Source organism: Bombina bombina, chromosome 1 (assembly GCF_027579735.1).
Source record: "Bombina bombina isolate aBomBom1 chromosome 1, aBomBom1.pri, whole genome shotgun sequence".
In the NCBI taxonomy this organism is placed as follows: domain Eukaryota; kingdom Metazoa; phylum Chordata; class Amphibia; order Anura; family Bombinatoridae; genus Bombina; species Bombina bombina.
Genome location: NC_069499.1, coordinates 525,844,306 through 525,869,487, shown reverse-complemented (window position 1 = coordinate 525,869,487; position 25,182 = coordinate 525,844,306). Strand labels below are relative to the sequence as shown.

Sequence of the window (25,182 nt, the reverse complement as noted above, 5' to 3'; positions counted from 1 at the left end):
TTCTTTTACCCAACCCGTTTTAAGCTTCATAGTTTCCTCCAGATTAAGATGTGTTTCCTGGAGGAAAACTATGTCTGATTATATTCGCCTCAGTTGCGTAAGAATTGATTTCCTTTTTATGGGAGTTGAGATACCTCCCACATTCCATGAAACTACTTTAAAACTGGCCATCAGTTACTTATTCAACTGTAAGAGAAAGAGAGAAAAAAAAAAGAAGAAAAAAAAAAAGGGAGGGGGGGGGGAAGGAGAGGAAATTCTACCCAAATTTCCATAATGCTTCTAATTATGTCACAGACTTAAACAATGTTAAATATACTATACATGTGTGTTCAGTTGTCTCAAGAGTTTTTCTGCCTCTTGTGAGTTATCAAAAAAATGTACTTCTCTAACAAATATTTTCAATTTTGAGGGATATATAATTAGGGCCTGATAGCCCTTCTGAATAAACTTAGTGCATATTGGAGCCAGGCTCCTTCTTTTAGCAGCTGTTTCAGCTGAATAGTCTTGAAATATGTAAATTTTATTTCCCTTAAAAGTGATGGGCTGGTTTTTCCAAAAATGTTGGAGTATTATGACCTTATCTTGAAAATTTAGCAACTTCGCTATTATTGGTCTGGGTCTACTATTCCCTTGATTGTCAGCTAGGAATTTCCCCATTCTATGTATCCTCTCAACTGCTATCTGAGGGTGGGTGGGAGGGATTTTGAGAAGCTGAACTAATACTTCTGGGATAAAAGAACTCAAATCTTCTGATTGTCCCCCCTCGGGTACCCCTATAATTCGTATATTATTCCTCCTTGTTCGATTTTCGAGGTCTTCAATTTTACTCTGCATTCTAGAGATAGTTACATTATTGACTTCTAGGTTAGACCTGTGGGCTGTAGTAAGATCTTCCAGATCTGATATTCTCTGTTCCACTTCATCTAACCTGTTCGCAAATAGCTTTATCTCTTGCATTAATAAGGTAATATCTTGTTTAATCTCTGTTCTTAATGCATCGAATTTTGGGGTTAGAGCCTCTGAAATACTTGACACTAAAACTTGTAGATTAGTTACCTCATTTATAGGTGAAGTATTCGCAGCTGACAATGATATATCTGTAAGTGACTCTGCGGTTATTTTTGTACTCCTTTCTCTTAGCTTAGCTGCCATGGCGGGCAAAGGAGTCCGGGAGTGAGTGTGAAGAAATTTATCCATACGCCGTGAGAATTGGTGAATAGCTCAGCCACACAACCCAAGAACCCAACCACTTAAAGTGCAATTACCTAATAGTATGGTGCAAGGGGGAAAGAAAAAAAAAAAAAACCAAGGGGAGAAGGGAGTGCCGGTGCGTGAACCCTGGGGCAGTTAAAAAATTGCACCCAGGGGGGGATCAAAGTGAATAAGGCCTAGAGCATAAATTACTCGCTGGCTCAATTAATTTAAATAGAGTGAATAGGGAGTCACTTAACCAACCATAGCAGCTAAAAAAAAGAAAAGAAACAGAAATTTAACAAAAAGAGAAAAGTTTTGAATTAATGATGCTCTAGGCGTAATTTAAAGGTCTACAATCACCCCGTTACCCAGAATTGATCTATCTGTTAAGATAAGACTTTGATAGTACAATAAGGGAATGGGGGGGGGCAACATCAGAGCAAAAGTAAGGGGAGAAGAAGGTGGGAGAAGCCAGGGTTTCCCCTTCTCTTCACCCTTCCCACCCCCGCAATCAACTGTGTACCACCCTGTTGTTTAGTATTAAGACAGTGTTCTACTAAGGCAGATATGCTTAGCTAGGTTAGCCTCCTTTTTACAGAGAGGTTTAAATGAAAGGGTTCTACAAAATTCAGTGGAACACACTACCAACTAAAAAACCGCTTTTGTTTTATCCTTTGCATCTGCAGTTTGTATTTCTCATGAATAATTGAACAGTAAGAACCCTAGACATATAAACCAATATCACAACATCTCCAACGTGAATTTTACATATTATTGCCACCACAGCCTACCATTTTACATAAGAAACTATGGAATTCACACAATTATTTAACCCAAGATTGTAACTTTCTGGCAGTCACAAAAGGGTGTCTGGTTACACCTTTAGAGCAAGAAAGGAAATAGCAGCAAATAAAAAAGAAAACCAAAAGAGAAAAATAAAGAACAACTTAGATTCTTATTCTGTACAGCAGCGCTGTAACTAAACTTCAGCAGTTACCATCAACCCTATTTTCCATCATAATAGAAATATATGAGAATCCTGCTGTTTATGTCCTTATGACAGCTATAAACACTTTATAGGGTGTAATAAAGATATCAACAACTGACACTTACTCAGTTCACCGCTCAAAGCTTCAATAGTCAGGGGAGCCGGATTACCTCCAAGTTCAACAAACTCTGATATAACAATGTAGCAGCCTTCCTTCGCTATCCACCCGCTGCTACAACAGGACTCACCAGCCTCCGCTCCGCACAGCTGATCAGCCCGCCTCTCCACTTCACCACCGCAGCAGTTGGCCCTGTCAGAACACGAGGCAAACACTCAGGGCGGTCAGACTCATTCACCCTCGATCGGGGCCCACGGCAGAAGACCTTGGGTAAGATTTGTATGGTACACAGAATTATCTGTAGCTCCTCTGACTCGGGTACCTCCGAGTTACAGTTGTCGTCTGCCTGTAGCAGCCCCGGCCACCTCTTCTGTGAAAAATCCCCCTCTCACGCAGCACCGGTGGGAGAGGGGGAGTGTTATGTGGAGAGAAAAAAAAACAGAATTTATGTTTACCTGATAAATTACTTTCTCCAACGGTGTGTCCGGTCCACGGCGTCATCCTTACTTGTGGGATATTCTCTTCCCCAACAGGAAATGGCAAAGAGCCCAGCAAAGCTGGTCACATGATCCCTCCTAGGCTCCGCCTACCCCAGTCATTCGACCGACGTTAAGGAGGAATATTTGCATAGGAGAAACCATATGATACCGTGGTGACTGTAGTTAAAGAAAATAAATTATCAGACCTGATTAAAAAACCAGGGCGGGCCGTGGACCGGACACACCGTTGGAGAAAGTAATTTATCAGGTAAACATAAATTCTGTTTTCTCCAACATAGGTGTGTCCGGTCCACGGCGTCATCCTTACTTGTGGGAACCAATACCAAAGCTTTAGGACACGGATGAAGGGAGGGAGCAAATCAGGTCACCTAAAAGGAAGGCACCACGGCTTGCAAAACCTTTCTCCCAAAAATAGCCTCAGAAGAAGCAAAAGTATCAAACTTGTAAAATTTGGTAAAAGTGTGCAGTGAAGACCAAGTCGCTGCCCTACATATCTGATCAACAGAAGCCTCGTTCTTGAAGGCCCATGTGGAAGCCACAGCCCTAGTGGAAGGAGCTGTGATCCTTTCAGGAGGCTGCCGTCCGGCAGTCTCGTAAGCCAATCTGATGATGCTTTTAATCCAAAAAGAGAGAGAGGTAGAAGTTGCTTTTTGACCTCTCCTTTTACCAGAATAAACAACAAACAAGGAAGATGTTTGTCTAAAATCCTTTGTAGCATCTAAATAGAATTTTAGAGCGCGAACAACATCCAAATTGTGCAACAAACGTTCCTTCTTCGAAACTGGTTTCGGACACAGAGAAGGCACGACTATCTCCTGGTTAATGTTTTTGTTAGAAACAACTTTTGGAAGAAAACCAGGTTAGTACGTAAAACCACCGTATCTGCATGGAACACCAGATAAGGAGGAGAACACTGCAGAGCAGATAATTCTGAAACTCTTCTAGCAGAAGAAATTGCAACCAAAAACAAAACTTTCCAAGATAATAACTTAATATCAACGGAATGTAAGGGTTCAAACGGAACCCCCTGAAGAACTGAAAGAACTAAGTTGAGACTCCAAGGAGGAGTCAAAGGTTTGTAAACAGGCTTGATTCTAACCAGAGCCTGAACAAAGGCTTGAACATCTGGCACAGCTGCCAGCTTTTTGTGAAGTAACACAGACAAGGCAGAAATCTGTCCCATCAAGGAACTTGCAGATAATCCTTTTTCCAATCCTTCTCGAAGGAAGGATAGACTCTTAGGAATCTAAACCTTGTCCCAAGGGAATCCTTTAGATTCACACCAACAGATATATTTTTTCCAAATTTTGTGGTAAATTTTTCTAGTTACAGGCTTTCTGGCCTGAACAAGAGTATCAATAACAGAATCTGAGAACCCTCGCTTTGATAAGATCAAGCGTTCAATCTCCAAGCAGTCAGCTGGAGTGGGACCAGATTCGGATGTTCGAACGGACCTTGAACAAGAAGGTCTCGTCTCAAAGGTAGCTTCCATGGTGGAGCCGATGACATATTCACCAGATCTGCATACCAAGTCCTGCGTGGCCACGCAGGAGCTATCAAGATCACCGACGCCCTCTCCTGATTGATCCTGGCTACCAGCCTGGGGATGAGAGGAAACGGCGGGAATACATAGGCTAGTTTGAAGGTCCAAGGTGCTACTAGTGCATCTACCAGAGTCGCCTTGGGATCCCTGGATCTGGACCCGTAGCAAGGAACCTTGAAGTTCTGACGAGAGGCCATCAGATCCATGTCTGGAATGCCCCACAGTTGAGTGATTTGGGCAAAGATTTCCGGATGGAGTTCCCACTCCCCCGGATGCAATGTCTGACGACTCAGAAAATCCGCTTCCCAATTTTCCACTCCTGGGATGTGGATTGCAGACAGGTGGCAGGAGCGAGTCTCCGCCCATTGAATGATTCTGGTCACTTCTTCCATCACCAGGGAACTCCTTGTTCCCCCCTGATGGTTGATGTACGCAACAGTCGTCATGTTGTCTGATTGAAACCGTATGAACTTGGCCCTCGCTAGCTGAGGCCAAGCCTTGAGAGCATTGAATATCGCTCTCAGTTCCAGATATTTATCGGTAGAAGAGATTCTTCCCGAGACCAAAGACCCTGAGCTTTCAGGGATCCCCAGACCGCGCCCCAGCCCATCAGACTGGCGTCGGTCGTGACAATGACCCACTCTGGTCTGCGGGAGGTCACCCCTTGTGACAGGTTGTCCAGGGACAGCCACCAACGGAGTGAGTCTCTGGTCCTCTGATTTACTTGTATCTTCGGAGACAAGTCTGTATAGTCCCCATTCCACTGACTGAGCATACACAGTTGTAATGGTCTTAGATGAATGCGCGCAAAAGGAACTATGTCCATTGCCGCTACCATCAAACCTATCACTTCCATGCACTGCGCTATGGAAGGAAGAGGAACGGAATGAAGTATCCGACAAGAGTTTAGAAGTTTTGTTTTTCTGGTCTCTGTCAGAAAAATCCTCATTTCTAAGGAGTCTATTATTGTTCCCAAGAAGGGAACTCTTGTCGACGGAGATAGAGAACTCTTTTCCACGTTCACTTTCCATCCGTGAGATCTGAGAAAGGCCAGGACTATGTCCGTGTGAGCCTTTGCTTGAGGAAGGGACGACGCTTGAATCAGAATGTCGTCCAAGTAAGGTACTACAGCAATGCCCCTTGGTCTTAGCACCGCCAGCAGGGACCCTAGTACCTTTGAGAAAATCCTTGGAGCAGTGGCTAATCCGAAAGGAAGCGCCACGAACTGGTAATGCTTGTCCAGGAATGCGAACCTTAGGAACCGATGATGTTCCTTGTGGACAGGAATATGTAGATACGCATCCTTTAAATCCACCGTGGTCAAGAATTGACCTTCCTGGATGGAAGGATTGTTCGAATGGTTTCCATTTTGGACGATGGAACCTTGAGAAACTTGTTTAGGATCTTGAGATCTAAGATTGGTCTGAACGTTCCCACTTTTTTGGGAACTACGAACAGATTGGAGTAGAACCCCATCCCTCGTTCTCTTAATGGAACAGGATGAATCACTTCCAGAAGATAACCTTGGGAGACTATTTCTAGCGCCCAAGGATCCAGAACATCTCTTGCCCAAGCCTGAGTGAAGAGAGAGAGTCTGCCCCCCACCAAATCCGGTCCCGGATCGGGGGCCCGCATCTCATGCTGTCTTGGGAGCAGTGGCAGGTTTCTTGGCCTGCTTTCCTTTGTTCCAGCCTTGCATAGGTCTCCAGGCTGGATTGGCTTGAGAAGTATTACCCTTTTGCTTAGAGGACGTGGCACTTGGGGCTGGTCCGTTTCTGCGAAAGGGACGAAAATTAGGTTTATTTTTGGCCTTGAAAGACCTATCCTGAGGAAGGGCGTGGCCCTTGCCCCCAGTGATATCAGAGATAATCTCTTTCAAGTCAGGGCCAAACAGTGTTTTCCCCTTGAAAGGAATGTCAAGCAATTTGTTCTTGGAAGACGCATCCGCTGACCAAGATTTTAACCAAAGCGCTCTGCGCGCCACAATAGCAAACCCAGAATTTTTCGCCGCTAACCTAGCCAATTGCAAGGTGGCGTCTAGGGTGAAAGAATTGGCCAATTTAAGAGCACGAATTCTGTCCATAATCTCCTCATAAGAAGAAGAATTACTAATAATCGCCTTTTCTAGCTCATCGAACCAGAAACACGCGGCTGTAGTGACAGGGACAATGCATGCAATTGGTTGTAGAAGGTAACCTTGCTGAACAAACATCTTTTTTAGCAAACCTTCTAATTTTTTATCCATAGGATCTTGAAAAGCACAACTATCTTCTATGGGTATAGTGGCGCGCTTGTTTAGAGTAGAAACCGCCCCCTCGACCTTGGGGACTGTCTGCCATAAGTCCTTTCTGGGGTCGACTATAGGAAACAATTTTTTAAATATGGGGGGAGGTACGAAAGGTATACCGGGCCTGTCCCATTCTTTATTAACAATGTACGCCACCCGCTTGGATATAGGAAAAGCTTCGGGGGGCCCCGGGGCCTCTAGGAACTTGTCCATTTTACATAGTGTTTCTGGAATGACCAGATAATCACAATCATCCAAATTGGATAACACCTCCTTAAGTAGAGCGCGGAGATGTTCCAACTTAAATTTAAAAGTAATCACATCAGGTTCAGCTTGTTGAGAAATTTTTCCTGAATCTGAAATTTCTCCCTCAGACAAAACCTCCCTGGCCCCCTCAGACTGGTGTAGGGGCCCTTCAGAAACAATATCATCAGCGTCCTCATGCTCTTCAGTATTTTCTAAAACAGAGCAGTCGCGCTTTCGCTGATAAGTGGGCATATTGGCTAAAATGTTTTTGATAGAATTATCCATTACAGCCGTTAATTGTTGCATAGTAAGGAGTATTGGCGCGCTAGATGTACTAGGGGCCTCCTGTATGGGCAAGACTGGTGTAGACGAAGGAGGGGATGATGCAGTACCATGCTTACTCCCCTCACTTGAGGAATCATCTTGGGCATCATTTTTACTAAATTTTTTATGACATAAATCACATCTATTTAAATGAGAAGGAACCTTGGCTTCCCCACAGTCAGAACACAATCTATCTGGTAGTTCAGACATGTTAAACAGGCATAAACTTGATAACAAAGCACAAAAAACGTTTTAAAATAAAACCGTTACTGTCACTTTAAATTTTAAACTGAACACACTTTATTACTGCAATTGCGAAAAAGTATGAAGGAATTGTTCAAAATTCACCAAAATTTCACCACAGTGTCTTAAAGCCTTAAAAGTATTGCACACCAAATTTGGAAGCTTTATCCCTTAAAATAACGGAACCGGAGCCGTTTTTATATTTAACCCCTTTACAGTCCCTGGAATCTGCTTTGCTGAGACCCAACCAAGCCCAAAGGGGAATACGATACCAAATGATGCCTTCAGAAAGACTTTTCTATGTATCAGAGCTCCACACACATGCAGCTGCATGCCATGCTGTTCTCAAAAACAAGTGCGCCATACCGGCGCGAAAATGAGGCTCTGACTATGATTAGGGAAAGCCCCTATAGAATAAAGTGTCTAAAACAGTGCCTGCCGATATTATTTTACAAAAAATACCCAGATTAAATGATTCCTCAAGGCTAAATATGTGTAAATATGATCGATTTAGCCCAGAAAATGTCTACAGTCTTAATAAACCCTTGTGAAGCCCTTATTTACTGTCTGAATAAAAATGGCTTACCGGATCCCATAGGGAAAATGACAGCTTCCAGCATTACATCGTCTTGTTAGAATGTGTCATACCTCAAGCAGCAAAAGACTGCTCACTGTTCCCCCAACTGAAGTTAATTCCTCTCAACAGTCCTGTGTGGAACAGCCATGGATTTTAGTAACGGTTGCTAAAATCATTTTCCTCATACAAACAGAAATCTTCATCTCTTTTCTGTTTCAGAGTAAATAGTACATACCAGCACTATTTTAAAATAACAAACTCTTGATTGAATAATAAAAACTACAGTTAAACACTAAAAAACTCTAAGCCATCTCCGTGGAGATGTTGCCTGTACAACGGCAAAGAGAATGACTGGGGTAGGCGGAGCCTAGGAGGGATCATGTGACCAGCTTTGCTGGGCTCTTTGCCATTTCCTGTTGGGGAAGAGAATATCCCACAAGTAAGGATGACGCCGTGGACCGGACACACCTATGTTGGAGAAAAAGGGCCATTGTCTTGGAGTAGCCTCGAACGGGATATGGAGACCCCACAGCAGTTTTTATTGTCGGCTATGTTCGGCTCAATTCAGCGACACAGGTTAGCCTCACTAGCACCCCACGGACCTCCGCTCGCAGCACCGGTGGGCGGAGAATCCGGAGTATAATCTCAGAGAGTAGCCCTTCAGCGTAGCCAAACCTGGTGATCCCACAACCGGAGGTCAAGGCTGAGAGTTTCAATTAGAATTGACGGTTACTCTGGGGTTTGCTTTTCCTGATATCCTCTTGTTCCAGGAGCCTCCGGCTTTAACAACTCTTGTAGCAGAGCCTTGCTTCTTCCCATAGACAAACCCCCTCTCACGCAGCACCGGTGGGAGAGGGGGGAGTATAATATGCAGAGGAATAGCTTGCAATAGCCTCAGACAAGAGACAGATACTTGAACCAAAGTTATTCAGGGTAGTTCCCTTAGTGCGATGGTAGGCACCACCAAGGTCCCGTTGACAATGCTATGGTCCAGGCTTCGGCGCAGCAGTTCCCGCCAGTAGCAGGTTAAGGAGCTCAGAGAGCAAACAGTGCAACCTGTGCTCAGACTTCACCTCCGGAACCTCGTCCGATCCAGAACATGAATTTTTAAAAGACTTTTTAATTTGCTTCTATTATCACATTTACTTTGTTCTGTTGGTACCCTTTGTTGAAAAGCATACCTAGGTAGGCTCAGGAGTAGCAATGCACTACTGGGCGCTAGCTGCTGATTGGTGGTAATGCTTATATGTCCATTTACATTCACTCATCAGATGTGTTCAGCTTGTTTGCATTAGAGCTGACTTTGTTTTTGACCCCTTTGCTACAGATAAATACATAGACATAGCTATATGCTAGCAATAATGCAAAAATAAAATGCTTTAACACATCATAGCATTCACTTATTCCATTTGTATGTCCCTTTAATTTTGAGCTGTGGTAAATGTTTACAAATAAAAAAGTGAAGGTTAGCAAGTTTCCTTCTGTTAAATAAGACTAAACCAGGTTGCATGAAGTACAGTAGCCCCTGTTTATCATATTTCCTGTTTATGGTATGTGCTTTAATGGGATACGAGGACTCCATAATCCATCTGATTTATTATATATGATATATCACTGAACAAATGGCTATTCCTACTTAGATTTCTTTTTTTTTTTTTTTGCATTTTCTGTTCAGGAGCGGGAGTTCCTGAAGAATTATGTTCAGAGAATTGTTGATGTCCGTCCCACATTGGTCCTGGTGGAGAAAACAGTGTCCAGGTTAGCTCAGGACATGCTACTTGAACATGGCATAACTTTGGTTATTAATGTAAAACCGGTAAGTGTCATTTTATTTTCTGGAGTTACTTTAATTAATTTCTTGTTGGGTCATACCTTCTTTGCTTCACATTCGAAACATGAAAATGTTGGTTGATCAATAAAATGTGTCTTTAGTGGTCATAAAGAGTAAAAAAAAAAAAACAAGTACTTGAAACAGTATCACTATCATTATCACTTTCAGTCATATGATATAAAGTTTCTTTATTTGTCTGCAGCGTTCGCCACGCTGAGCTCCTCAGGCCGCCCACGGCAGAACGCTATTTTATCACTGAGGTGATTTTAGCCAATAGCGTGCTAGCTATCCGGCATAAAGCCAGCTGGCCTGCACGATTATTGGCTAAGAAGTGGAAACGGCACCTCACTGAAAAATAGCGTTCTGCCGTGGGCTGCCTGTGGAGCTCAAAGCGGCGAACGTCTCAGACAAATAAAAGAACTTTCAGCATGTATTTTATACTTCATCACTGAAAGTCCCTTTTATTTGTTCCACTGGTAAATCCTAGCGTTTCACAAACTATAGGATTTACTATCACTTTAACTTCGAATATGTTAAAAATTATCAAATGTTAGAAATGGGAAGAGTATACATTGAAAGAATAGAGCCCCCCTCTAGAATACACTTGGCTAGGATGTGGCTGAAGGCTTACATTCTTTCTTTCATTCTCCACTTTTAGTGCATGCTTCCAGTTTTCACTTTTTTCTTTCTAATGACACAGTGAGTCCACGGCTCATCTCTAATTACTATTGGGAATATCACTCCTGGCCAGCAGGAGGAGGCAAAGAGCACCACAGTAAAGCTGTTAAAGGGACAGTCTAGGCCAAAATAAACTTTCATGATTCATATAGAGCATGTAATTTTAAACGATTTTCCAATTTACTTTTATCACCAATTTTGCTTTGTTCTCTTGGTATTCTTAGTTGAAAGCTTAACCTAGGAGGTTCATATGCTAATTTCTTAGACCTTGAAGGCCACCTCTTTTCAGAATGCATTTTAACAGTTTTTCACCTCTAGAGGGTGTTAGTTCACGTATTTCATATAGATAACACTATGCTCGTGCATGTGAAGTTATCTGGGAGCAGGCACTGATTGGCTAAACTGCAAGTCTGTCAAAAGAACTGAAATAAAGGGGCAGTTTGCAGAGGCTTAGATACAAGATAATCACAGAGGTTAAAAGTATATTATTATAACTGTGTTGGTTATGCAAAACTGGGGAATGGGTAATAAAGGGATTATCTATCTTTTAAAACAATAACAATTCTGGTGTAGACTGTCCCTTTAAGTATCACTTCCCTCCAACCCCAGTCATTCTCTTTGCCTACGTTAAAAGCAAGGAGGTGGTAAAGTTTAGGTGTCTGAAAGAAGATTCTTCAATCAAGATGTTATTATTTTGAAGCAGAACAAATTTGTTCTGCTTCTTCCTGGGGTTTAGCCGTAGTCCATGTCAGTCTCTTCAGTAAAGCAGTGGTGGCTTTTAAGCATTTGGGAACTTGTGGGGTATAATCCTCACTGCGCCTCCCAAACAGTTGTTGCTGCCCTGTTTTGAAAGCCTGAGTAGGATTATTCAGTCTTTTTTTGTTTTTCACAGGTCCATGTGAGGAGGTGTGCCTCTCAAACCAAGTGAGCTGCCCTGCTGCCAGGCAGTGTTGTATTCAGGTAAGTGCCTAATTTTATTTTCTTGGGTCAGAAAATCTGTATGGGACCTTTATTTTAATACAATCCTATTTAGGCTTAATGGGATTCATATGGGCAGTTATGCAGGCACTGGGGGCTTGAGGAGCAGTAGCATATTTGCTGATATGCTGCTGTTATGTGAGAGGTAACTCGTTATATAGAGGCTCAGCTCCGGTTTAATTCCGGACTTGGTGGTACGTGTTTTTGTATGCTTTATTATGTGACAGCTACAGGGAGGTATAATGGCTACTGGGAGTCAGTTTAGTCACGCCCACGATTAGGAGGGCGGGTTTTTCTAAAAAGAGGCAAGATAGTGTTGTGCACATCCGGTTTCTCCTTCTGTGCGATCCGGTATAGAGGGGTTCGTTGCGGCTCTGCTAGCAAGGATCTTGTTGGCTAGTAGCCTGTTTGAGCAGCTCTGGGTCTGAATCGTTATATCTCCTATTTCCAGCAGGACCAGTAGGCACCTCAGCAAAAGTGCTGAGGTGAAGAGGCTGTCTGAGTTTGTTAGTGAGCAGCTGCTCTGCGGTTACATTTTTGAATATAAACTTTCATTTTAAAATTTAAAGTGACAGTAACATGTTTTTTTTTTTTTAATTACTTACAAATTAAATAAGGACATTTTTATTTAATTTGGGGGTAAAGATGGATCAAGAGGCCCTGAAAAACGTGATATGTAGCTTGTGTTTTGATTCCAATGTTGAACCACCAATCCCTTTTTGTTCCTCATGTATTAAGAGAACTTTACAGTACAGGGATAGACTTTTTGATTCTGAGCCATCATTATCGAAGGAAGATGCCGTTCAGGGGTCTCCTGTTTAAGATTTGCCACAGCTTTCTCCTCAAGTGTCCCAAACATTATCGTCCCCACATGCAGTGCCCTACGCTTCCTCTCACACTCCAGTTGGAGTTACTTAGCAAGACATTGCTACTCACATATCCTCTGTGGTAACTGATGCGCTGTCTGCTTTTCCCATGCTGCAGGGAAAGTGCAAGAAGAAATATAAAGAATCAGTGAGTAAGGTTTCTGACACAGTCGTGGCTATTCCGAATGTTCCCTCCCAGAAGTCTGAGGAGGAAGATACTTTGGTGGTATCTGAGGGTGAAATCTCAGACTCAGACAGTGTAATTGCTTCTTCTGATGCTGAAGTTGTATCGTTCAGGTTTAAGCTAGAACACCTCCGTTTGTTACTTAAGGAGGTTTTGGCCACCTTGGACGACTCTGACATGACGGTCGTAGTCAATCCTAAGAAGTCTAGTAAGCTAAATAAATACTTTGATGTACCTTCCACGGTGGAGATTTTTCCTGTACCAGACCGGACTACAAAGATTATTACTCGGGAATGGGAGAGATCTGGTATTCCCTTTTCTCCATCCCCAATTTTTAAGAAGATGCGGCAGCATATTGGTTTGATGCATTGTCTGATACTTTTCTGATACTATGAAGCGGTCCCTAAGGTGGAGGGGGGCAATTTTCACTTTATCTAAGAGAACCACTATCACCATAGAGGATAGCTGTCCTTTTAATTATCCTATGGATAAGATGCTTCCCTTCAAGTTATTAAGTTGGGAGCAAAGATTTGGGTTTGCAGTATTGGCTCGGAGAGCTTTATGGTTGAAATCCTGGTCTGCGGATGTGTCATCTAAGTCTAAGCTTTTGACAATTCCCTACAAGGGTAAGACCTTGTTTAGGCCAGGCTTGGCTGAAATTATTTCAGACATTACGGGAGGAAAGGGTCATTTCCTCCCTCAGGATAAGAGGAATAAGTAGAAGGTACGTCAGAGTAATTTTCGTTCCTTTCGGAACTTCAAGGGTAAAAATTCCTCTGCCAAGCAGGAACAGTCCAAGCCTTCCTGGAGGTCCAGCCAGTCTTGGAACAAGGGGAAGCAATCTAAGAAGCCTGTTAGTGACTCAAAGTCAGCATGAAGGATCTGCCCCCGATCCGGGATCGGATCTGGTGGGGGGGGCAGACTTTCTTTCTTCGCTCAGGCCTGGGTTCGGGATGTGCTGGATCCCTGGGTGGTGGACATTGTGTCCCAGGGATACAAACTAGAGTTCAAAACCTTTCCACCCAGGGGCAGGTTTTTGCTCTCAAGGTTATCTGTAGACCAGATAAAAAGAGAGGCATTCTTACACTGTGTCCGGGACCTTTCCAAACTAGGAATGATAGTTCCTGTTCCAATGCAGGAACAGGGTCTGGGATTTTACTCCAATCTGTTCGTGGTTCCCAAAAAAAGAGGGAACCTTCAGACCAATTTTAGATCTCAAAAGTCTAAACAAGTTCCTTAGAGTACCGTCCTTCAAGATGGAAACTATTCGTTCCATTCTTCCCTTTGTTCTAGAGGGTCAATTCATGACAACTGTAGATTTAAAGGAAGCGTACCTACATGTTCCCATCCACAGGGATCATCACAAGTTTCTGAGGTTTGCCTTTCTAGACAAACACTTCCAGTTTGTGGCTCTTCCATTCGGCCTTGCCGCAGCTCACAGAATTTTCTCAAAGGTCCTGGGAGCCCTGTTGGCGGTGCTCTGTTTGCGGGGCATTGCTGTGGCACCTTATCTGGACGACATTCTGGTCCAGGTGCCTTCCTTTCAACAAGCAAACTCTCACAAGGAGATGTTATCTTTTCTGCGTTCTCACGGATGGAAGGTGAATTTGGGAAAGAGTTCCTTGATTCCAGATACAAGGGTAGTGTTCATGGGAACCATAATAGATTCCTTATGTTATCAATGAGAATATTTCTGACAGAGGTCAGAAAATCAAAGATCCTCGGCCGTCTGTGGCTCAATGTATGGAGGTGATCGGTCTGATGGTAGCTGCCATGGACATCATTCTGTTTGTCTGTTTCCTTCTCAGACCTCTGCAGTTATGCATGCTCAGGCAATGGAACTGGGATTATGTGGATCTGTCTCCGCGAATTCATCTGGATCAGGCGACAAGAGACTCTCTTCCTTGGTGATTGTCTCAGGAGCATCTTTCCCAGGGAACCTGCTTTCGTAGACTCACCTGGGTGATTGTGACAATGGACGCCAGCCTGCTGGGATGGGGAGCAGTCTGGGGCTCACTAAAGGCTCAGGGGACATGGACTTGGGAGGAGTCTGTTCTCCCCATAAACATCCTAGAGCTGAGGGCAATCTTCAATGCTCTTCTGGCCTGGCCTCAGTTAGCTTCAGCCTGGTTTATCAGGTTCCAGTCGGACAAGATAACTTCAGTGGCTTACATCAACCATCAGGGAGGAACTTGGAGTTCCTTGGCCATGACAGAGGTAGACAAGACCCACAACTGCTGTCTATCTGCGATCCACAGTCCAGGAGTGGACAGTTGGGAAGCAGATTTTCTGAGCAGACGACAGACCTTTCACCCGGGGGAGTGGGAACTCCATCCGGAGGTGTTCTCCAACTTGATTCTCAAATGGGGACAGCAGGAGCTGGATCTCATGGCATCTCGACAGAATGCCAAGCTCCCGAAGTACAGGTCGAGGAATCCTCAGGCTGTACTGATAGATGCTCTGGCGGTCCCTTGGAATTTCAGTCTAGCATACCTATTTCCTCCGTTCGCTCTCCTTCCTCAGGTCATTGCTCGAATCAGACAGGAGAGGGAGTTGGTGATCCTCATTGCACCGGCGTGGCCTCGCAGGATCTGGTATGCAGACCTAGTGGAGATGTCATCTCTTCCACCTTGGAGACTTCCATTGAGGAAGGACCTTCAACTTCAAGGGCCCTTCCTTCACCCAAATCTCGTTTCTCTGAAGCTGACTGCTTGGAGATTGATCGCTTAATTTTATCTAAGTGTGGTTTTTCGATCATTGAGACCATGATTCAGGCTCGTAAACCTGTTACCAGAAATATTTACTATAAGATATGGCGTAGATATCTGTATTGGTGTGAATACAGGGGTTACTTTTGGAGTAGAGTTCAAATTCCTAGGATTTTGTCTTTTCTCCAGGAGGGTCTGGAGAAGGGATTATCTGCTATTACCTTTAAGGGTCAAATATCTGCCTTGTTTATTTTGTTGCATAAACGTCTGGCGGATGTACCAGATGTGCAATCTTTTTGTCAGGCCTTGGTCAGAATCAGGCCTTTGTTTAAACTGGTTACTCCTCCCTGGAGTCTTAACCTTGTTCTTAAAGTTCTTCAGCAGGCTCCGTTTGAGCCTATGGCATTCCTTAGATATTAAGATGTTATCTTGGAAAGTTTTGTTTCTTATTGCAATTTCTTCTGCTCGCAGAGTCTCAGAATTCTCAGCGTTGCAGTATGAATCCCCTTACCTTATTTTTCATTCGGATAAGGTAGTTCTGCGTACTTAGGTTTCGGATAGGAACATTAATCAAGAAATTGTTGTTCCTTCTTTGTGTCCTAACCCTTCTTCTCATAAAGAGTGTCTGCTGCACAACCTAGATGTGGTGCGTGCATTGAAATACTATTTACAGGCGACTAAGGACTTTTGACTAGTCTTCTGCTTTGTTCATTGTTTTCTCTGGGAGACGCTAGGGTCAGAAAGCTACGGCTACTTTTCTTTCTTTGTGGCTAATGAGTAAAATTAATTTGGCCTATGAAACTGCTGGACAACAGCCTCCTGAGAGAATCACGGCTCATTCCACGAGGGCTGTTTCCTCTTCCTGGGCATTCAAAAATGAAGCTTCTGTGGAACAGATTTGCAAGGCTGCAACTTGGTCCTCTCTACACATTTTTTCAAAATTCTATAAATTTGATACTTTTGCTGAGGCTTCTTTTGGGAGAAAGGTTCTTCAAGCAGTGGTGCCTTCCGTTTAGATTCCCTGTTTTGTCCCTCCCTTACCATATGTCCTGTGGTTATTGATTCCCAATAGTAATTAGAGATGATCTGTGGACTCACCGTGTCATTAGAAAGAAAGCAAAATGTATGCTTACCTGATAAATTTATTTATTTATTTCTTGACACAATGAGTCCACGGCCCGCCCTGTTTATTTAGACAGTTTTTTGTGTTATAAACCTCAGGCACCTCTGCACCTTGTGTTGCTTCCTTTCTCTCCTTTTCCTTCGGTTGAATGGCTGGGGTTGGAGGGAAGGGAAGTGATACTTAACAGCTTTGCTGTGGTGCTCTTTGCCTCCTCCTGCTGGCCAGGAGTGATATTCCCAATAGTAATTAGAGATGATCCGTGGACTCACTGTGTCAAGAAATAAATAAATATATCAGGTAAGCATAAATTTTGTTTTCTTACCACTTTCGGGGCTACCTGCAGAGATTTTGGTCTCTACCATGCAGACTCCCATGCACCAGGGTATACAGAGGGAATATTTCCAGGGGTTTAAGGATCATACCTTACTCTCCAATTAGTCATTCTCTGCTGGTGGCCCTCCTTGGACAGCATGGTCCTTCAAGATCCTCACATTTCCTTTTCTAACACACATGCATCTTACTTAAAGGTGTTATGCGCTTGTGTATGTTTTGTACATTAGCAACTGTTTTTTTGTGTAGGATGTCTGATTTTTTATTAACTTTCTAATTAATCTGGGAGGAATTATTAGAAATTGTGTGATGCAAGATCCTGTATAATCTGATGGGTATAGATCAACTTTAGGATGGTCTTGGCCATTCACATTCCATAATTCTTTATAATTGTGAAGCAGTTCTTTTTTTCTTTCTTGACAGAACATTTTCTAAGTAGAGATGTCCAGAAATAGTCATGGTGTCAGGGGAAATTTTCATATTTGGCAGTTATGGTGCCATCAGATGTTAATTGAGCATTTATTTTACAGATCCTTTGATGGTTCAGACTAGCAAATGTTTTTTTTTCTTTGTGTTTTTTTCTGCTTTGTAGATTATTAGTTTTTAGGTCTGTATTTTTCTTATACTGTACAAATATTTTTTTTGTCACCTTCCACTTACCCAGCCTTCTGTTTCAAGGCTTCTTTTATTTATTTATTGATTTATTTTAGATATTGGCCTTCATGTTTAAATATCTCTTCTGGCCTTTCCTACATGTTCTGCAGATTATGGTTTTCCTTCTGAATGTGATGACTATTTTTCCACTCTTCTGAAAGAAATTGTCACATTTTCAAGTATACCAGTCCTTTGTGAGACTTAGATTTAATCTAAACATATGGCTGTACCATCCCTTTGAGTCAATGCATAAGCATATTTATTAATACAGTTGTCATCTCTCTGCCTACAATTAGCTTGGGCCTCTACTATTATTCCAGTTTGTTAGCTCTTCTTCAGGGAGATTAATTCTTTAGAGATCATTCCTTTCAGTTTCCCAAAGTTTGTCAATTTATTTATTGTTAATGGAGGAAATTACATTAATTCATTATGTCCTAATTTGAAGAATAATAAAACCTTTCTGTATAGACTTGAAAAAGTAAATTACATACAAAGAGTTGAAATACTTAAATATAACCTGGAAGCTACCAGCATATCAAAAAGTTTGATTATTTTTTTTTCTCTCCATTGTTGTTCCAGACAGAAGAAATGAAATGTTTTTATTTGTCATTAGGATGTGTTACTCTATCCGTATAGCCTTTAAGCTCTCTATATATTTTTTTTGTTTAAAGTGCTTACTTTTCTTTTATATAGGTGACGAGAGTCCATGAGATTGTTACTGATGGGATATACATTCCTACCAGGAGGGGGCAAAGTTTCCCAAACCTCAAATGCCTATAAATACACCTCCCAATGTTTTACCAATATATTCTACTTTGTAGGCAATATTAAAGGGACACTGAACCCAATTTCTTTCATGATTCAGATAGAGCATGAACATTTAACAACTTTCTAATTTACTCCTGTTATCAATTTTTCTTCATTCACTTGCTATCTTTATTTTGAAGAAACAAAAAGATTCCAGCCTCCACAGCAAATAAAAGACCTTTATTTTTCACATATAGGGTCCCAGAATAAACATACAACGTTTCAAGCCAGCATTAGGCCCTTAGTCATGTATACTTAATTATACAGGTTCCTGTCTTTTATACCTTCACCTGTTTACTTAATCAGATAGGAGCATTCTTGTGCACAATAGTGACATCTAGTGGAAGTAAGTTATATAACATCCATTTTATTTTTTATTTTTCATCTAATGCTCATATGTGAATATGCACTGTTACAAAAATTAAAAACAACATAAAACCCATATATACAAATTAAAAGAGGAGTTCAAAGCATATTCCAACAAGTCTAACCTAAAGTAATGGGGCTAAATCACAATATTTAAAATACAACAGTATACAATATTATTTTTAATTTTTAAACCATTAATGATGGCTCAATCCAAAAGATGAATTTATCTATATTATTCAACTAGTCACATAGTTATGTCAAGTTAGATTAGACCCCAATACATTCAGCATAACATTTTTACTTAGTTCTAGAATAGCTCATTCTTGTATATATCATTTTAAACTTTGGGAAAAATTATTTATAGAAACAAATTCCTATCAAAATCAATATTTAGGCCACTAGGAGTCAGGGACTCAAGTTTATGTCCCAGAACATTTCTCTGATTTTTAAAAGATGCTCTCTATCCCCTCCCCTTCTGGGTTTATCCACCTGTTCTATAACTTGGAATCTAAGCTCACTTATATTGTGCCCCATAGAGAGGAAGTGAGAGGATACAGGAGCGTCTCTGTTATTACGTCTGATATTTGACTTATGCTCCGTTATTCTCTCTCTTACCTCCCTGCAGGTCTCGCCAATATAAATAAACCCACATGGGCATTTGATTAAATAGACAGAAAAGGTTGCTCTGCATGTCAGGTATTTATTTATTCTAAATTTCTTCCCATTGTTTGGGTGATAAAAAAATTCACCCTTTATCATCGAGCTGCAATTACTGTAGCTAAGGCAGGAGTAACAGCCACTCTTTCTCTTGCAAGGTGTATCGAGTCCACGGATTCATCCAATACTTGTGGGATATTCTCCTTCCCAACAGGAAGTGGCAAAGAGAGGACCCACAGCAGAGCTGTCTATATAGCTCCTCCCCTAACTCCACCCCCCAGTCATTCTCTGCCGGCTCTAAGCAATAAGGAAGGGTAAAGTGATTGTGGTGCCAAAATGTTAGTTTTTATTTTCTTCAAGCAATAGTTTGTTATTTTAAATGGTACCGGTGTGTACTATTTACTCTCAAGCAGAAAAAAGATGAAGATTTCTGCCTGGAGGATGATGATCTTAGCATTTGTAACTAAGATCCACTGCTGTTCCCACAGAGGCTGAGGAGTACAGGAAACTTCAGTTGAGGAACGGTTTGCATGCTATGCTGCACTGAGGTATGTTCAGTCATTTTTTTCTAGAAAGACTGTGATATTTCAAGAAAAGGCTGACAGTATCCCCATGAGGGGAAGGATAAGCTGTAATCAGAGACTTATTGTAGTATTACAAGCTTGCATAAGGGCTAAGTTACTTTCTGGTTGACACTTATATAATAGAGCAAATGTTTTTATTGTGAAATATGGTAAAACGTTTTTGGGACTTTTATTTAGAGGGTTCATTTGGCTTAGTTTGAGGTTTTTACATCCCACATGGCTGTTTTAAACACATGAGCTGTTACTTTAAGGCCCCACAGACATCGAGTAAGAGGTGGGTGGGGCCTAATTTCATGCCTTAGATGCGCAAGCTTCAACACAGGAGGGTCCTGACTCGATTTTGTGGCCAAAACGAAGCCTTATTCCCTCAGACTTAACCCCTAAGGGCAGGTAGGCGCCACAGCAGAGCTGTGGCAAGGTGCTGACTGTGTATTTTCCGTTTTTTTGACACTTGTCAATCCGGTTTCGTTTTTAAGGGGTTAATTTCTTCTTTTACTAGTGGGGCAACCTTACTAAGGCTTACTACATATACTGTAAAAAATTTGAAGAGTTTGTTGCATTTTTAAGCAGTTTTGCAGAACGTGTACATCTTTTTTTCTCTTAAAGGCACAGTACTGTTTTTTTAAATTGTTGTTTTACATTGAATAAAGTGTTTTCCAAGCTTGCTTGTCTCATTACTAGCCTGTTAAACATGTCTGACATCAAGGAAACTCCTTGTTCAATATGTTTAGAAGCCATTGTGGAACCCCCTCTTAGAATGTGTCCCACTTGTACTGATATGTCTAGAAATTGCAAACAGCATATTTTGACTTATAAGAGTTTGGCATATTGTAGCACTTAAAAATGTAGCGCTAGAGGATTTTCAGACAGAAAGAAATGAGGTTATGCCATCTAGTTCTCCCCAAGTGTCACAACCAGTAACGCTTGCACAAGTGGCGCCAAGTACCTCTAGTGCGTCTACTTCATTTACTTTACAAGACATGGCAGCAGTTATGAATTCTACCCTCACAGAGGTTTTATCTAAACTGCCTGGGTTGCAAGGGAAGCATGATAGGTCTGGGTTAAGAACAAATGCTGAGCTTTCTGACGCTTTAGTAGCCGTATCCGATATACCCTCTCAATGTTCTGAATTAGGGGTACGGGATTTGCTGTCTGAGGGAGAGATTTCTGATTCAGGAAAGACACTCCCTCAGACAGACTCTGATATGACGGCCTTTTTTTTATTTTTTTTTATTAATTTTTATTGAGGAAAAATGGCATACATAATAAGTATTGCAGCATCATACAGTTACATTCCAAAAATGTGCATAACAAGTTATATTGTATAACTAAATCAGAAATGCAAACCTTAAGTTAAATATTATAGTTACACATACAATGAGCAATATCTTCTAACTATATGAAGAAAGGTTAGTGTGTTATGGGTTCGCTGCAGAAGATAAAACAGTTTTAGAAAGGACATGCCAATAGGAAGAGCAGAGCCCTCTATTCCATTAAAGAGGCCTCTCCAGGGCCCCATATCGCGTGGTACAGTAGGGTTTACAGAGGGCCATTTGATTCAGAGGAGACCACTTATGGATCTCAGTGATGAAACCTCAGAATTTTTGTTATTTTCATAGCTAAAATTGAAAGGGGGAAAATAAAGTCACTGGAATATTATGCTGCAAGATATGCTCATAAAAAAGGTGGTTAGGGTGCGGTATAAGTAAGAGAGACCGCATAGTTAATTCTCCCAATAAAGGAAGCATATTATGAGGGGGGGGGGAGGAGGTGGTAAATTAAATAAGGTGAGCCAGATATGTTCAGAAGCCATACCTTCCAAGAAAGGCCAGGGTGATTGTAATATTAAATTTAAGAAAAGCATGCTTAGATAAAGCAAGGCACCGCATCTATGTAGGGAGCCCTCTAGACATATGGGTCATTAGGGTATACATAAAGAGGACTAAATGCACATTAAACCAGTGTAGAACCCAACATACCAGAGACCAATAAATCCTGATGACTAAATTTGGCAAGAGTTATGTAGCTTAGCTTTGGTACCATGAGTAGGGCGACTACGCAGAATGCAGGACCAGCCTGCCTTAATACACCTATTGAATACTCAAATACAGGATTATGCATAGCAGTATATAGATCTTGGTGATGAGCAAAAATCTGGGGCTAATTGCAGGGGTTTGTACAAAAAGCTGTTGGTGAATATTGGTTTTACCTTACTATTTATGTGGTCTCCTATCTGTGTATGAGTTGCCAATCCCGACTATGGGGGTAAACATGGAAAGGTTCAAGTATCTCGGCCGCAGACACCCAACCCTTAGGAGGATTCAGAGTGATAGGGATCAGCAAATCAAACTTTATGGTGTCCATGTACTTTGAGGATATAGTGGTGGACAGATCTCTATCTCGCTAAACTGCGTTGCTTCTGGTAATATTGAAAAAGGCAGGATATTTGGAACACACTATGTAAGTAATATCCACAGAAAGTCTGCAAAAAGCAGGAAATAGTCTACAAGGTAATCCCAGCCCACACTTAAAACATGCAATGCAGCACTTTGATAAAAAGGAGAAACAGCAAGTATAACATAAAATAAAGTCACCTCAAATTAGCGTGCCACCATGAGTAATAGTTGTGTCTCACTGATAATAAAGTATTAGCAAGGAATAAAACACAGTTATAACAATTTTTAAAGGATGAGTAAACTATAATCATCAACATTAGTCTCAATTTACAAACAGAGTCTACCGAACTGTGGAAAGGAAGGTACATCTTTAATTAACATTGTTAATAATGTGCTGGGAATATTAACTCTTGATTCAGCCTTATATATAATAGCAAATATGTTGTGTCTGAAATCTAGAGGTTAGCAAGTCAACTCACAGACCATAATATATAGGTAGAATAGTGAGTATAGCATAGGAAGTGAGTCTGAATTATGCTGATGCTAAAATATGTAGCCTTGAGTACTAGAGCGCTGAAAACCCTACTAGTATCTATATTTGTATATTTATGTACAATTACTGTAGGGAAATTCTGTAATGTCAAGTAGAGAATGGTGTGGATTTATGCTGCTGTGCCAGACTTTATATACTAGGGCAAAAGCAGTGAACCATATATAGTAATTAGTGATGTCAGGCTGAGAAAAAAATCTGTTTTTTCTTAAAGAAAAACACACAGTAGGTTCAATCAACATTCACATTCATGCAAGATAAATTAACCTGAAATATTAGGAAACAGAGTGAATATATATGAACCTTGCTTTCAAACTTTAAAGTAATAGGATAAACAACATTAGAAGCATATGGCATCCGATACAAAGCAAACACATTCATGAGCTATAGCATAAGCATTCTATGTATTCATGGGATGAAGAAAAAAATGTAACCCTATGATAGTGCGATGTATGTCCACATTTAGTGTTGCACTATCTACTTAAATAAGCCTCCAGTGTCTATAAACTTCAGGGTAGTCACCCTACACCCCATGGCCGAAGCGAGGAAAGTCTGCTTAGAATTTGCTAGTCGGCCAATGCGGGGCTCAAGATCATTAAAGGTCCTGTAATGTATGTGCTATCTGTACTGTATAGTCTTTAAGTTGGAATCACAGTTTCAGATATGTATAGACCTGTTGCGGCTGCAGCGTGATAATGTGAGGGAGTACACCCACCGTTGTATATGACATAACCTGATCTCCTATTAAACCTGTGGAGAACAGTTGTAGCCCAACAATGTATGGCTGAGCTGCTGACAGGGAATCCGGTCTCTAGATCTATCCAATGCCGCTTCTGGAGGCAGCCTGACCTAAGCGTGGAGAGGTAAGGTAACACACTAGGTGTAGAGATGCAAGACTTTCGCTATCAGGAGAATCCTGCGTACAGAACCCCAACTTTACATTCATTGAGCACAGATCTCTGCCTGTGGCTTGTTCCAACCGGTCTCCGGAATGGTGAGTGAATAGGCATATATGAGATGCAGACAGACCGTGGAACGTCCCCCGTGGTGACTCTGGAGCTCTATTCGTCGTGTCCATAGGCGACTGCTCTAATTCCTTAGGGAATTTACCTCGATTGCTGCCGAGGCTCTCTAAGTTAAACTCCGACTTAGGTAGGGTTGAATGCGTGCTCATCGGGTCCTGAATACAAGAGCCAAATGTTGCATCAATGGAATTCAGATTCCCACCTCGGAACGTGCGTGAGTGAGCAGCCTGCGCTGCAAGTAAAGTATCAGCCTGTCGGGGCCCCGCCACAGTTTGGCATCCGAATATACCCCTGCAACTAGCTAAAAAGGTATGCATCTGCTCCAAGATGCGCTCCGCATCCTCCATAGCTAGACAGGGCAGCAGGTCCTCAAGATAGGGATTTGAAATGATAGTCTCTGGCCAATTCTGCTCACTATTCAAAGCGCTGGTTAGGCCGCAAGATGGCCGGCTCAGATTGTATGTTCAGCGTGAAGCACACTCGAGTAGTGGAGGTCCATTTGTATAGATTCACTCTCTCCAAGAGTCGTTGCTGAAAGCAGCTACAGTCTCTGGTCTTCTCAAGTGGCTATTTAAATACATAAAAGATCACAGACGGCCGCAAAACTTAATTTTTATATATAGTATGTGCAGAGCTGTGGAGATATGCGACCGTCTTGCTTCAAAGTTGGCTCCGCCCCCGATATGACGGCCTTTAAATTCAAGCTAGAACACCTCCGCTTGTTGCTCAGGGAGGTATTGGCGACTCTGGATGATTGTGACCCTATTGTGGTTCCAGAGAAATTGTGTAAAATGGACAAATACTTAGAGGTTCCTGTTAACACTGATGTTTTTCCGGTCCCTAAGAGGATTGCGGATATTGTTTCTAAGGAGTGGGATAGACCAGGTATTCCGTTCGCTCCCCCTCCTACTTTTAAGAAAATGTTTCCCATATCTGACACCATGCGGGACTCGTGGCAGACGGTCCCTAAGGTGGAGAGAGCTATTTCTACACTAGCTAAGCGTACAACTATACCTATTGAAGACAGTTGTGCTTTCAAAGATCCTATGGATAAAAAATTAGAGGGTCTCCTAAAGAAAATTTTTGTTCATCAAGGTTTTCTTCTCCAACCTATTGCATGCATTGTTCCTGTAACTACTGCAGCTGCTTTTTGGTTCGAGGCTCTGGAAGAGGCTCTTCAGGGGGAGACCCCATTAGATGATATTCTGGATAGAATTAAGGCTCTTAAGATGGCTAATTATTTCATTACAGATGTCGCTTTTCAACTGTCTAAATTAGCGGCAAAAAATTCAGGTTTTGCCATTTTAGCACGTAGAGCGTTATGGCTTAAGTCCTGGTCAGCTGATGTGTCATCAAAATCAAAGCTTTCGACCATCCCTTTCAAAGGAAAGACCCTATTCGGGCCTGAACTGAAGGAAATTA

At 41.8% G+C, this 25,182-nt stretch overlaps 1 protein-coding gene across 1 annotated transcript in view; it reads left to right on the top strand.

The window, feature by feature from the left end:
- The window catches only part of PIKFYVE (phosphoinositide kinase, FYVE-type zinc finger containing), a 563,129-nt gene that overhangs the window by 183,996 nt on the left and 353,951 nt on the right, over window positions 1-25,182 (top strand). The window contains exon 16 of the mRNA XM_053713067.1: window positions 9,696-9,836. Coding sequence (XP_053569042.1) covers window positions 9,696-9,836 — 141 coding nt within the window. The remainder of the gene's footprint in view (window positions 1-9,695; window positions 9,837-25,182) is intronic.